The sequence below is a fragment of the Pseudophryne corroboree genome, chromosome 1 (assembly GCF_028390025.1).
Source record: "Pseudophryne corroboree isolate aPseCor3 chromosome 1, aPseCor3.hap2, whole genome shotgun sequence".
Taxonomy (NCBI): Eukaryota; Metazoa; Chordata; class Amphibia; order Anura; family Myobatrachidae; genus Pseudophryne; species Pseudophryne corroboree.
In genome coordinates, this window is record NC_086444.1 from 379,026,692 (window position 1) to 379,039,401 (window position 12,710).

The 12,710-nt window shown below is 39.4% G+C and overlaps 2 protein-coding genes across 9 annotated transcripts in view; one reads left to right on the forward strand and one right to left on the reverse strand.

Moving 5' to 3' along the window:
* Positions 1–12,710, forward strand: part of LOC134886538 (uncharacterized) — a 417,311-nt gene that overhangs the window by 221,847 nt on the left and 182,754 nt on the right. The window lies entirely within an intron of this gene.
* The window catches only part of RTN4R (reticulon 4 receptor), a 316,821-nt gene continuing 304,777 nt past the window's right edge, over positions 667–12,710 (reverse strand). For all 4 annotated transcript variants that reach the window (XM_063913155.1, XM_063913154.1, XM_063913156.1 and 1 more), the window contains one exon: positions 667–2,504. In XM_063913155.1, the coding sequence (XP_063769225.1) occupies positions 1,063–2,504 (1,442 nt within the window). In that variant the 3' untranslated portion in view covers positions 667–1,062. The remainder of the gene's footprint in view (positions 2,505–12,710) is intronic.

The following is a 12,710-nucleotide window of genomic DNA, read 5'->3' on the forward strand; positions in this document are numbered from 1 at the left end:
CCTAACGGACGAAACGCGTTGGGTTTTGCAACGTCTGGTTAACAAAGTCCTTATCACAAACATCTGGTTGGAGATACATCCATTTCGAGTTCTGACTGTGATCACCTGGCTGTAAAATCCTCACATCCAACTGTAATTTATGTATAAGATTGTAATATTGTTTTATATGAATTTTTAGAAGGTTGTGTCAATAACGAACGCTTAGGATAAATATCGTTTGTTTCTGTACAATAAAAACTTTTAATTATTGTCATACAAAAGGCATATTGGCTCCCACGAGAATAAATTTCTATTTGTAATCTACTTTTAATACCTTATCTGACAGAGGGTATTTCTTGTTGGTTTGAGACTAGAGGTATAGCGCAAGATATTAGGGTTGATTTTTTGTTTTATATATATATATATATATATATATATAGGAAGGAAAGAGAGAGAGAGAGAGAGAGAGAGAGAGGAAGAAAGAAAGAAAGATAAAGAAGGAAAGACTTAACATGTCACTATATATATATATATATATACCCCACTTTGGTAGGTGCTGTTGTAATTATATAATGCTGAATATAATTAAAAAATTATATTAACAAACACATGGTTAAATTTTTTTATTGTAAAGAAAATTGAAGAAAAAGAAAAAAGAACATGTTTATTTTATTTTTTTTACGTAATTTCAACACAGTCAAAATAAAAGGCATATCTATATGTGTAACATGGAGAATGTTTAAGTAAATGGATAGTATTCTTCAACAAATACCACCCAGAAACATATAATGACAGAAATAATTACAATGAACTATAATAGTCATAAACAGAGCAGACAAACAGCATTTTTACATTGTACATTATGAATTATTATTAGGTACAACTTTAATTACAAAGGCTAAACATTCATGTTCAGCTCTTTTAAAATCTTTAAAGGATCATTTCCTTACTTATATGAGAAAAAAAGAAAAACTTAAAAAAATACTTAGTCACCTCGTGAGAAGCAGCTTTTTGTGAAGCACATTCTTCCATATAGTTACAATTTCTGAAGCTCATTCATTGTCTCTCTTTTTAAAATTGCCTTTAAAACAAAAATATATTTAGACTTTCAAAGTGCATTTGAAGGATGAAGAACAGTGTCATGAAGAGAAGATGTGTGGTGATGAAATTCAGAAGCCCCGAGTTTGTTCCTGGTTGGTACATTCGGCATTGGGATTTTGACTTCACTTTTTTCGAGCAGGGAATCCTTTTTTTATTTGGGACCGTAGAAGGTTCAACAGAATCAAAAACATTGTTTTGATTCAACTTGGTTAAGGAATGATCTATTTTGCTTGTGAATGTTCCAACGGGGGAGTAACTTATTGGCTTATATGTTCTGTTTTTTCTGTGGTCAACATTTCCAATAATTTTTGTTTTTGAAATATTTTCTTTGTCTTTGATTGGGATATTTGGCAAAATTCTACTGGTATGAGAAGAAGGGCCAGCTTTGTCATTGACTGCAGTTAGTATTGGCTTATCGATTTTAGGTTGACAGCAGCTATCGGAGATCTCATAAGGATTTAGAGATGTCTTGAAACCAAACGTACTTGGTCCAATGTGATGGAAAGAAATATTGGCACACCCATCAAGATCACTCCGAGCTAGTTTTTTAAGGTCTTTCCTAGCTAAATTTGGTGGAAGGTAGCACTCCAATTCTGATGACGAACCTTTAAATGATTTCAACCAGCTCCAGAGTGATTTAGCCCTGCAGTCGCAGATCCACTGGTTTGCATTTAGACGTAAGTATTGAAGTGATACAAGAGGTGACAATATTTCTCCTTTAAGCATGGTCAAATTATTACTAAACAAATACAGAGTTGTCACTTTTTTAAGCTCATGAAAAGTCCTGGGATGGATCACATCCAATCTGTTTTGATGTACCAGTAATCTATCTAAGTTTATTAGGCCACTAAATACATTTTCAGATAAGCTATTGAGCTTGTTGCCATGTAAAAACAGGTAAGTAAGGTTCCCCAGATCTACAAAAGTATCATCATGCAGGAAATGTAAGTTGTTGTCGTGAAGATAGAGGTACTGCAAGGAGAAGAGACCTTGGAAGATTCCAGGGGGCAAGTCTTGCAGACCGCAGCGATTAAGATGTAGAGTGTGTAGATGAACAAGACCGCGAAATGTGAGTGGCGTAACTGTTTTTAGGTTATAATTGTCACTCATGTCTAGTTCTTCCAGTTTTGTTAATCCATGCAGTGCTCCAGACTCAATATGACTTATGTTGTTTGAATGTATCCATAGGATGGTAAGGTTCTGGCAGGGTGTGAAGCTAGTTGACCTCACTAAAGTTATTTTGTTATTATGAAGAAAGATGCGCTGAGTCTGTACTGGGATGTTGGAAGGAATTACAGTCAGTCTTTGCTGCTGACAGCTGAAGGTGATTTTCGGTTCATTATAACATAAGCAGGCCTCTGGACAACATTCCACTTTAAATTTGTAGATAATGCAGCAGGTAAAAAGTAACAGCAGCTTAGCGCCTGTGGAAGAAGAGAAAATAATGTGTTTAGTTTAGTTTCACGTTGGATACAGTACTTGGGAATATGATTCTTTTATTTTAACATAGAAATGAATCTATTATAAAGATATAAACAAGTAACTAAATAACTATGAAGACACTGGTGTTTCAAATGCATGTTTAGTGCAGGCTAAAAGGCAAGAAACTATACAAAATATACCTGCATAAGGTATGTAGGAATGGAGGCCCACTGAATAATAATAATAATAATAATAATAATAATAATAATAATAATAATATATTGCGGAGGTGCTGAAATACATTTAGCATAATAACCATGATATAGCTAAAATATAACACAACAATTAATAATTAGTGAGCATGATAGCAAGCAATGCAGTGTAATGGAAATGTCTTAGTACCTAAGTACAGTATATCCTCCCAGTGCATCGAAATAAGCCAGTGATTAATTGACATGATTCTCTCTTCCCAGGGGCCTTGGACTTTTTGCATGAAGTGGTAAACATGAGGCACTATTGTCACAGAGTACCATTTGTCATACTCTGGTTTTCCTATGAGGAAGCTAATGGCAGACATCACACACACAACATTGATAGATTTATGTTTTCATAACAACCATAGGGACTGACTGGCTAGCAGAAAGATTTAAAATGATAAAAATAAAAACTGACGCTCCATGTTCAGCATTATTATATTCATTCTGTAATATAATAAATGATAGACCACACAAAATATGAATCACCTTCACAGCTCATAGCCTTTTATAGTTTATTCATTGATATAGGGCCTGATTCTAAGTTGTATGCTAAGTAGTAACAGCTGCAACTCTTGTCACAGCCGCTACTGCTAATTTATTGTAATGTCATAGGAAGCATCTTGGGTACATAGACGCCTCCCATCGCTGACTGGAGATGCCCTTTGTTGTTGTTCGATGCGCGTGCACATTGTGGTGCATACGCAGTTACTACCTGATCACGCGCTGTGCGACACACAGCAGTGATCAGGACAGAATCACCCCCCTTTGCACATTTTGCATACCCTTCCCCACTGCAGTGCAATGTGGTTTTGGCTGGGTATCAGATTCTACCGTCTACCTGGATTTCCTCTTTACTCTAAAGGTGAGATCCTTGCTATGCCCGATTTTGACTATGTGATTCCCCTTCAATTCCCCCATAGCCAAGATAGTACCGATTTTGACTTTGAGGCTAATTCCGACCTGATCGCTAGGATGCGTTTTCGTACAGTGGGCGTTCAGGTCTAAACTGCGCATGCGTATGCACCACAATGTGCAGGTGCACTGCACGGGTGCAAAGTGGATCACAGCTCAGCGATGGGTTTATGCGAAGGATCCATTCACATGTGCATTCGCAAGTAGATTGACAGATAGAAGGAGTTTGTGGGTGGCAACTGACCATTTTCTGGCTGTGTTAGGAAAAACTCAGGCGTGTTCAAATGTTTGCAGGGAGGGTTCCTGATATCAATTCTGTTCCCGGACAGGCTGATGTGATCGCAGCAGCTGAGTAGGTTCTGGGCTACTCAGATACTGCACAAAGGGGGTCATTCCGAGTTGGTCGCTCGTTGCCGATTTTCGCAACGGAGCGATTAAGGCAAAAATGCACATACACATGGTACGCAGTGCGCATGTGCTAAGTATTTTAGCTCAAAACTTAGTAGATTTACTCACGTCCGAACTAAGAATTTCCATCGTTGAAGTGATCGGAGTGTGATTGACAGGAAGTGGGTGTTTCTGGGCGGAAACTGGCCGTTTTCTGGGAGTGTGCGGAAAAAAGCAGGCGTGCCAGGATAAAACGCGGGAGTGTCTGGAGAAACGGGGGAGTGGCTGGCCGAACGCAGGGCGTGTTTGTGACATCAAACCAGGAACGAAACGGGCTGAGCTGATCGCAGTGTAGGAGTAAGTCTCGAGCTACTCAGAAACTGCTAAGAATTTTCTATTCGCAATTCTGCTAATCTTTAGTTCGCACTTCTGCTATGCTAAGATACACTCCCAGAGGGCGGCGGCCTAGCGTGTGCAATGCTGCTAAAATCTGCTAGCGAGCGAACAACTCGGAATGACCCCCATAATCTGTTTGTACAGCTCTGCTACATATGCGTTCGCACACTTGCACAGCTAAAATACACTCCCCTGTGGGCGGCAACTATCTGATCGCAGCAGTGCAAAAATCGCTTGCTAGCGATCAAGTCTGAATTAGGCCCAATGTACAATTTTGACTAAGTGCCAATTTTGACTATACTATGTACTAGATAGTACACTATATAGTCAAGATTAACTTGCCTGCACAGTCTATCTAGCCTTGCAATACAGATACCACCAGAGTGCACATCGGGATCGAACCGGGATCACAAGGTGGCTAACACCTTGCAATTTGCACTAACTTTAATTGCGATTTTGACTATATAGTCAGAATCGAAAGGAGAAATCTCACCGTGTGTACACACTTTTAATGCAGTCCAAATTGTTTTGCTAAATATTTGCCTACATTTTTGTTTAAATTACATATAATCAAACTTGCTATTTATGTTACAGCATAATATGATTGCTTTATTGTTGTTGCACTTTGCAAGATTCTTCTTTCAAGTCTAGAATTTTGGAAAGTAGTTTATTATTGCCTGCAGATGTCACTGTTACTGTAAGTATTTACAGAGAGGTTAACAGATGTCATACTCCAGCATACTGATCAGTAGACAGCAAACTAAGAAAGGAACATTTTCTAAAAAATAGATAAATTACATTCTACACACAACTGTATATTAGAAATTGTATCTTGGCGACTGAAAACTAACACCAAGAACAAAATAATAACCCACAGATTAAATATATATTGATGTTGACTTTACAATAAAAATACCAGGCCTTTTGTGCAATTCATATATTATAGAGTGTCAGCAAATATTGCAGAACGCTGCGGTCTCATTGTCACTGACTACATCGGGATCTCCATTCTGAGATATGCTTGTATGTCTTATTCTGAGCAAACCATAAACCTGCCGCAACTTTATTTTCCCAATTAGCTCCTTCCCATCCCCTGAGTACTAGCTCACATCCTATGTTATACTCTGTGGTGTTGACCTATATTTTCCATGGGTTCCTTTCCTATTTCTCTCTTGTAGCTAACAAGGACTTATCTTTGCAGGTTCAGCAGGGTCTTTACACATTAGGAGGCCATCGATCATTGCAGCAGCAATGATATGTCTTTTTTTTTTAGAACATGTTTATCTTGCACTAATCTCTCAAAATCCGAACATCAACAGAATGTGATAAATATCAACACTGATTGCATACTGATACTTGGTTTATGGGCCAGTGCAATACAGGGCCTAATTCAGAGATGTACGCTAATGCTGCCGCAGCTACAAATGTGTATACGGGGACTGTGCGAAAATATGTAAAGGCTGCAGACACCTGGATTTGTAGTGAGATGCACACTGGCAGCTGTGCAAATCCCAGCGGCTGTGTACAATGACACAGCATCGGTCGCAGATCAGTTGAGTAGCCCTATTGTTGTGCCAGGACGTAAGACGCTGGAGCTATTGCAGCAGAATACGGTATCACCATTGCAGGATGAGACATGCCATGAAAATGGTCACCATACTCCTGCGTTTTGATCATCACTCCCCATTACCTCCCCCAAATGTCAACCACTTTGTGACTAAGTCCTCTCTGCCACCGCTGTTGCAAGGTCATGGTGGGACACATGGAATGCGTATTAGATGCATGCGCAGTTGGAAGATAATATCTCAACTAAGTAAAAATTGGGTTGTGTCCATCTCTAAATCACAAACATAGTCCTAAAGACAGGGATGTACAGCATAATGGATATATTCAAGCTGCATGAAGACAAAAAATACATAAATCAAGAAACACATGTGCACTTCATGTGTCAGTATGCTAGATGCAGTCTCTAAAATATATTTATTTATATTATAAATGCTTACGGGGGTATTCAGTTAGCCACAGGGTTTACCCCGCAACTAATTGCCGCACTGGTGCAATCCAATTAGCAGGGATTATCCCACGTGTGAATGCCTGATGTGGGGCAAAACCTCACAGTACCATGTAAAAACTGCAAAATCGGGGGTTTGCATGCGGGAAGACCCCATTGATTTAGCATTTTACGTGGAATCAGTGGGTTTTCATGTCTGAATCCCAATTATTAGCACACGAATACATTTAATTGAATAGATTTTCCTCCAGCTGCAGGGATTTTAGCCAGCAATTAACCCCTTAGACTAGTATTACTGGACGCATTTTTGCGCACTTTCTTTTATATTTCATGAGCCTTCAACTCAGTATTTATACAAGAATCTAAAATACTATACAAGATAAAGAAAAATGCTGATACAAAATCTATACACTAAGAATACTGAGAGTAACAATGATTTTGATAAACTCCTAAAATTAACATGGAGTAAAAGTGAAGGTCTTAGCACAAATTTGGCAAAATGTGCTAGCCTATCCATCGCATCCAGGTGAACTTCATTAGATGGGTCCCTAACATCTCTAGTAATAAAACACATTATATAAATAAATAAATAAATAAATAAAATAATTTAAAATACTTCAGATGGAGGCAGTAGCAGGACTAAAAGTAAGAGTGAGTTTTTGGTCATCTATAATGTTTAATAGTTGTTTGTTATTACAGTAAAAGATGCGTAAATAGGTTTCAAGAGGAAATGTGTGTCATGGATTGTGTAACTGATTACCCAAACCTCTTTTGTGGCCACCATCCTAAACACCTTAGATTTTCTTTTATGTTAGAATTGTGGAAATAGGCCAGCAACACACAGGTAGTATACAAATGGATCAGTCTTCATATAGATATGTGCACACACTGCTCTAATACACATCATAATCATTATATGTATAATAACAGTAAAAAGGTGGACATCTTACACCGTACTGCAGTATTTACTTTATGAGTTTCCCTAATTTGATATGCAGAGGCAAACTAACGAAATATGAATGCCACAAAGGTTTAGTCCCAGAGAGTACTGCTGTGTTTTGCTGATAATTTTAGAGAACAAGAAAAGTGTGTAAGACTGAATATAATTCCCAGCATCTGTTCTTATGATTTATTGAAGATGAATATTTAAAATATAAAAGAATTGTATTACAATTATGTCCATAAGTCATGCTGTGTTGGAGCACAGACAGTCTTATGTCCATGTAGAGTACAATGCAAGTGATGTGTATAGACACAGTGAACTGTATTCAATTTTTAGCAACTGTTAATAATATGTGAGTTGCAACAATCCATTACATTGCTGAATTGAAAACTGCATAACCACCTACATAAAAGAACTTACTAAGGTGCCTTAGCCAACTCCCCGGTGGCCGCAACATGCAGATGTATTTTCTAGGACTCTGCAGAAACCAGATAATTAATTAGGTTCATAACTTTTAAATAGTGATGGAGGGGGCTGTGAGCTGGAAGATCAATCACAAGCAACAATTTCTTGATTGCAGCTTGTATTTTGTCCTCCCACTCATAAAACCCACTGGTTTTCAGATGGGTCTATATTAGAAAGAAAGGAGCACTGGGGAAAAACAACTACACAGAACAGCCTCAGGGGTTTCTACTGGGGGGTGAGGCATGTTAGAAAAATCTTGTTTTAGGTGGCAGGGCAGCTTTAAATTATGTTACGTACTGTAATTTATTAAGTACAAGCCCAACTAATGTTTATTCACTCTATTTGAATTAATATAGAAGACAGAAAACAAAAGATAAGATAACAGAAGTTACAATAAAGGTGGGATTAAGAGATTGGGTGAGTGTTCATTTAAAAATGTAAGAGTTTGCAGGGCGTAAATTCATACCAGGCTCCTGAAGGCAATAAAGAAGGAGATGCCCCAATCCCCCTCTAGTGGCTCCGGCTTTCACATGTGCTGATGTCCATCAGAGCAGTAGCACAACTGAGAGGGCAAAGGAGGAATTGATGTGATCACAATGTTTATTCTCAGTGGTCACATTATGACAGATGCAGCCCCATATACACATTACGCCAGGCGCAGCGCCTTTTACACATTACACCAGGTGCAGCGCCTTTTACACATTACGCCAGGTACAGCTCCTTATACACATTACATCAGGTATCGCCCCTTATGCAGGTTATGCCAGGTACAGCTCCTTATACACATTACTCACACATTATACACATTATGCCAGGTAGAGCCCCTTATACACATTACGCCAGGTGCAGCTTCTTATATACATTATGCCAAGTACAGCTCCTTATACACATTACGCCAGGTACAGACCCTTATACACATTACATCAGGTACAGAACCTTATACACATTATGCCAGGTACAGCTTCTTATACACATTATGCCAGGTACAGACCCTTATACACATTACACCAGGTACAGCTCCTTATACACATTATACCAGGTACAGCAACTTATAAACATTACACCAGGTACAGAACCTTATACACATTATGTCAGGTACAGCCCCTTATACACATTACACCAGGTACAGCTCCTTATATACATTATGCCAGGTACATCCACTCATACACATTATGCCAGGTACAGCTCCTCATACATATCATGCCAGGTACAGCTCCTCATACATATCATGCCAGGTACAGCTCCTTATACATATTATGCCAGGTACAGCCCCTTATAAACATTACGCCAGGTACAGCCCCTTATACACATTATGCCAGGTACAGCTCCTTATACACATTATGCAAGGTAGTGCACATTATTCACATTACACCAGGTACAGCACCTTATATATGTTATCCCAGGTATAGCTACTTATACATGTTACACCAGTTAGAGCACATTAAACACATTACTACAGCTACAGCCCCTTATACACATTATGCTAGGTACAGCTTCTTATACACATTACACCAGATACAGCCCCTTATACACATTATGCCAGGTACAGCTCTTTATACACATTATGCAAGGTGGAGCACGTTATACACATTACACCAGGTACAGCACCTTATACATGTTATGCCAGGTACAGCTCCTTATACACGTTACGCGAGATAGAGCACGTTGTACAAATTACTCCATCTATAGCCCTTTATACACATTATACCAGTTACAGCTCCTTATACACATTACGCCAAGTACACCCCCTTATAAACATTATGCCAGGTACGGCAATTTATACACATTATGACAGGTACAGAACCTTATACACATTACACCAGGTACAGCCCCTTATACACATTAGGCCAGGTACAGCTCCTTATAGACATTAAGCCAGGTACAGCTCCTTATACACATTCCAGGAACAGCACATTATACACATTACACCAGGTACAGCTCCTTATACACGTTACACCATGTACAGCTCCTCATACACATTATGCCAGATACAGCCCCTTATACACATTATGCCACATACAGCTCCTTATACATATCATGCCAGGTACGCCCCTTATACACATTACACCAGGTTCAGCTCCTTATACACATTATGCAAGATACAGCCACTTATACATATTACACTAGGTACAGCCCCTTATACACATTATGCCAGGTGCAACTCCTATTCTGCATTCCTCCTTATCATCATTACTCTACCCCATGAGAGAGTGAAAGAGGTAGCTGTGTGTGTCTGTGTCATCTTACTTGTCCTATATGCTCAGGAACCCGGATCCTGTGACCGACACCGGCTCCAGTATCACCCACCCACGTGCTCCTGTACCTGGAAACCACTCTACAGGAGAGGATGGAGTGGGGCGGAGCACATGGTAGACACAGCGTATCCTGCACTGACTTCAATATTTACAGCACAGTCACATACAGCTGCATACTATCGGTGGGATTCCAGACAGTGCGCCCACACTACAAATGCACGGTGGGCAAAGCACCATCCACACACACATAGTTATGGATCTGGAGGGAGTTGTCTGGTAGATGGAGAGGTTGAACAACCATAAGAGGTCTAGAACACCTCAGTAAAGTACTAAAAAGTTTATCTTTCTATTGACACGTTTATGGAGCATGTAATTCTTTTGATACATGTAACAATTGCACATTTATAAACAGACCATGAAATAGGCAGTTGGAGACCTCTGTTAGACCAGTATGGGGAAGACTTAAATGTCTAAATATGGGCCTAATTCAGACCTGATAACAGCAGCAAATTTGTCAGCAAATGTGCAAACCCACATGCACTGCAGGTGGGGCAGATATAACATGTGCAGAGAGAGTTAGATTTGGGTAGGGTGTGTTTAAATTGAAATCTAAATTGTAGTGTAAAAATAAAGCAGCCAGTATTCACCCTGCACAGAAACAAAATAACCCACCCAAATCTAACTCTCTCTGCACATGTTATATCTGCCACACCAGCAGTGCACATGGCTTTGCCCATTTGCAAACAAATTTGCTGCTGCGATCAGGTCTGAATTAGGCCCTATGTTCAGCCAATTGCTGTTGAGCTTTGAGATAAGCATCTTAGAATTGTTTCCTATTTGCAGAATTATAAGAAATTATTGCTTCCCTTATGACTGCTTTATGGGCCCTACACACTTGTCGACACGCCACCAAGCTGCCCGATGGCCGATACGGCCGACGGCGGGGGGGGGGGAGGTGACAGGGGGAGTGAAGTTTCTTCACTTCTCCTGTCACCTGGCTCCATAGCAGTGCATGCTAATATGGATGAGATTGTCCATATTGGCCTGCATGTTTAAACAAGCCGGAACCAACGAAGAATGAGCGCGAGGCCGTGCATCGTTCATCGCTGGTACCTACACACTAAAAGATATGAACGGTATCTCGTTCATTAATGAACAAGATCGTTCATATCTTTCACTGGTATCGACCAGTGTGTAGGGCCCATTAGAGGCTTGCCAAGGCAAAGGTGGGTTGTCCTCATAATGGGAGAGGTTAATTGAGCAATATACTTCCCATACAGCCTCTACTTTATTGCAAATCTTTGGTGACTGGGAAACGGGGAAATTTCTCTTATCTGAATCAATATGTAAATCTAGCCACATAATGGCATGGTCCAACATACATGTCAGTTAAATTTCCAAACGTACATTTTTGGGTAACAATGCAGTAGAAGGTAGCATATAATCTATACTAGATAAAAGTCTGTGAGTGGCTGAAAAACAGTTAAATTTTTTGGTATGAAACACCCTCATGATATATGTTAGTTGTAATCTACAGGCAAACATTGGAACCCCAAACTTGGTGGTTTTACTACTACACCTGGCGGGGTATTGCTTGTCTAATTGTTATGAGATTAAATTTAAGTCACCACACACCTGATGAGGAATAAGGAGTGCCAGTACTTTTTGGATAAATACCTTTGAATTTACATTTGGAGCATAAACTTTACATAGAACACATTTCTGACATGCTATGGAAACTGTACATATATAATAACAGCCAGCAGGATCCGCTGCGGTATAAATAAGATGCTGCTCATATTATATGTTAGCGAGGCCAAAAGGCGATTTTTAGCTGATACGGTATAAAGTGACAGGACCATTTTTGTAGTTACATTAATTCTACACACTGGAGGTGCAATCCAAATTTTGATCCGATTGTCCATTTGGGCGTTATCGTTCACACAACGCAAGCCCTGCATCGGTAATGATATCATTGTGTCAACCACCTTTTCATCCCCTTAGGGGAGGTTTATTATATTCATAATTACATGGTTTTTCTATTTCCCAACTGAAGAAAACCTATGTTAAATGTCTGCTTCCTAACACAATGGGAAATAAGAGAATTAGTGATAAGTCAGTCAGTTAGTGAGTGAGTGAGTGAGTGAGTTAGTGAGTGAGAGATACGGTAAAAAGTAACAGGACCATTTTTGTAGTTAATGCAATTCTGCACACTAGAGGTGCAATCCAAATTTTTATCCAATTGTCCGTTTGGGCATTACGTTCATGCAACGCAAGCCAAGCATCGGTAATGACGTCATTATGTCAGCCCCTTGTTCATCCCCTTAGGGGAGGTTTATTACAATTCTAGTTACATAGTTTTCGTATTTCCCAAATAAAGAGTACCTTACATTTCAGCTTCTTAACATATCGGGAAGTAAGAGAATTAGTGATAAGTGAGTGAGTGAATGAGTAAGGGCTTACACACACACACACACACACACACACACACACACACACACACACACACACACGGATAAAGACTCACACACACAAACACACACACGGATAAAGACTCACACACACACACACACACACACACA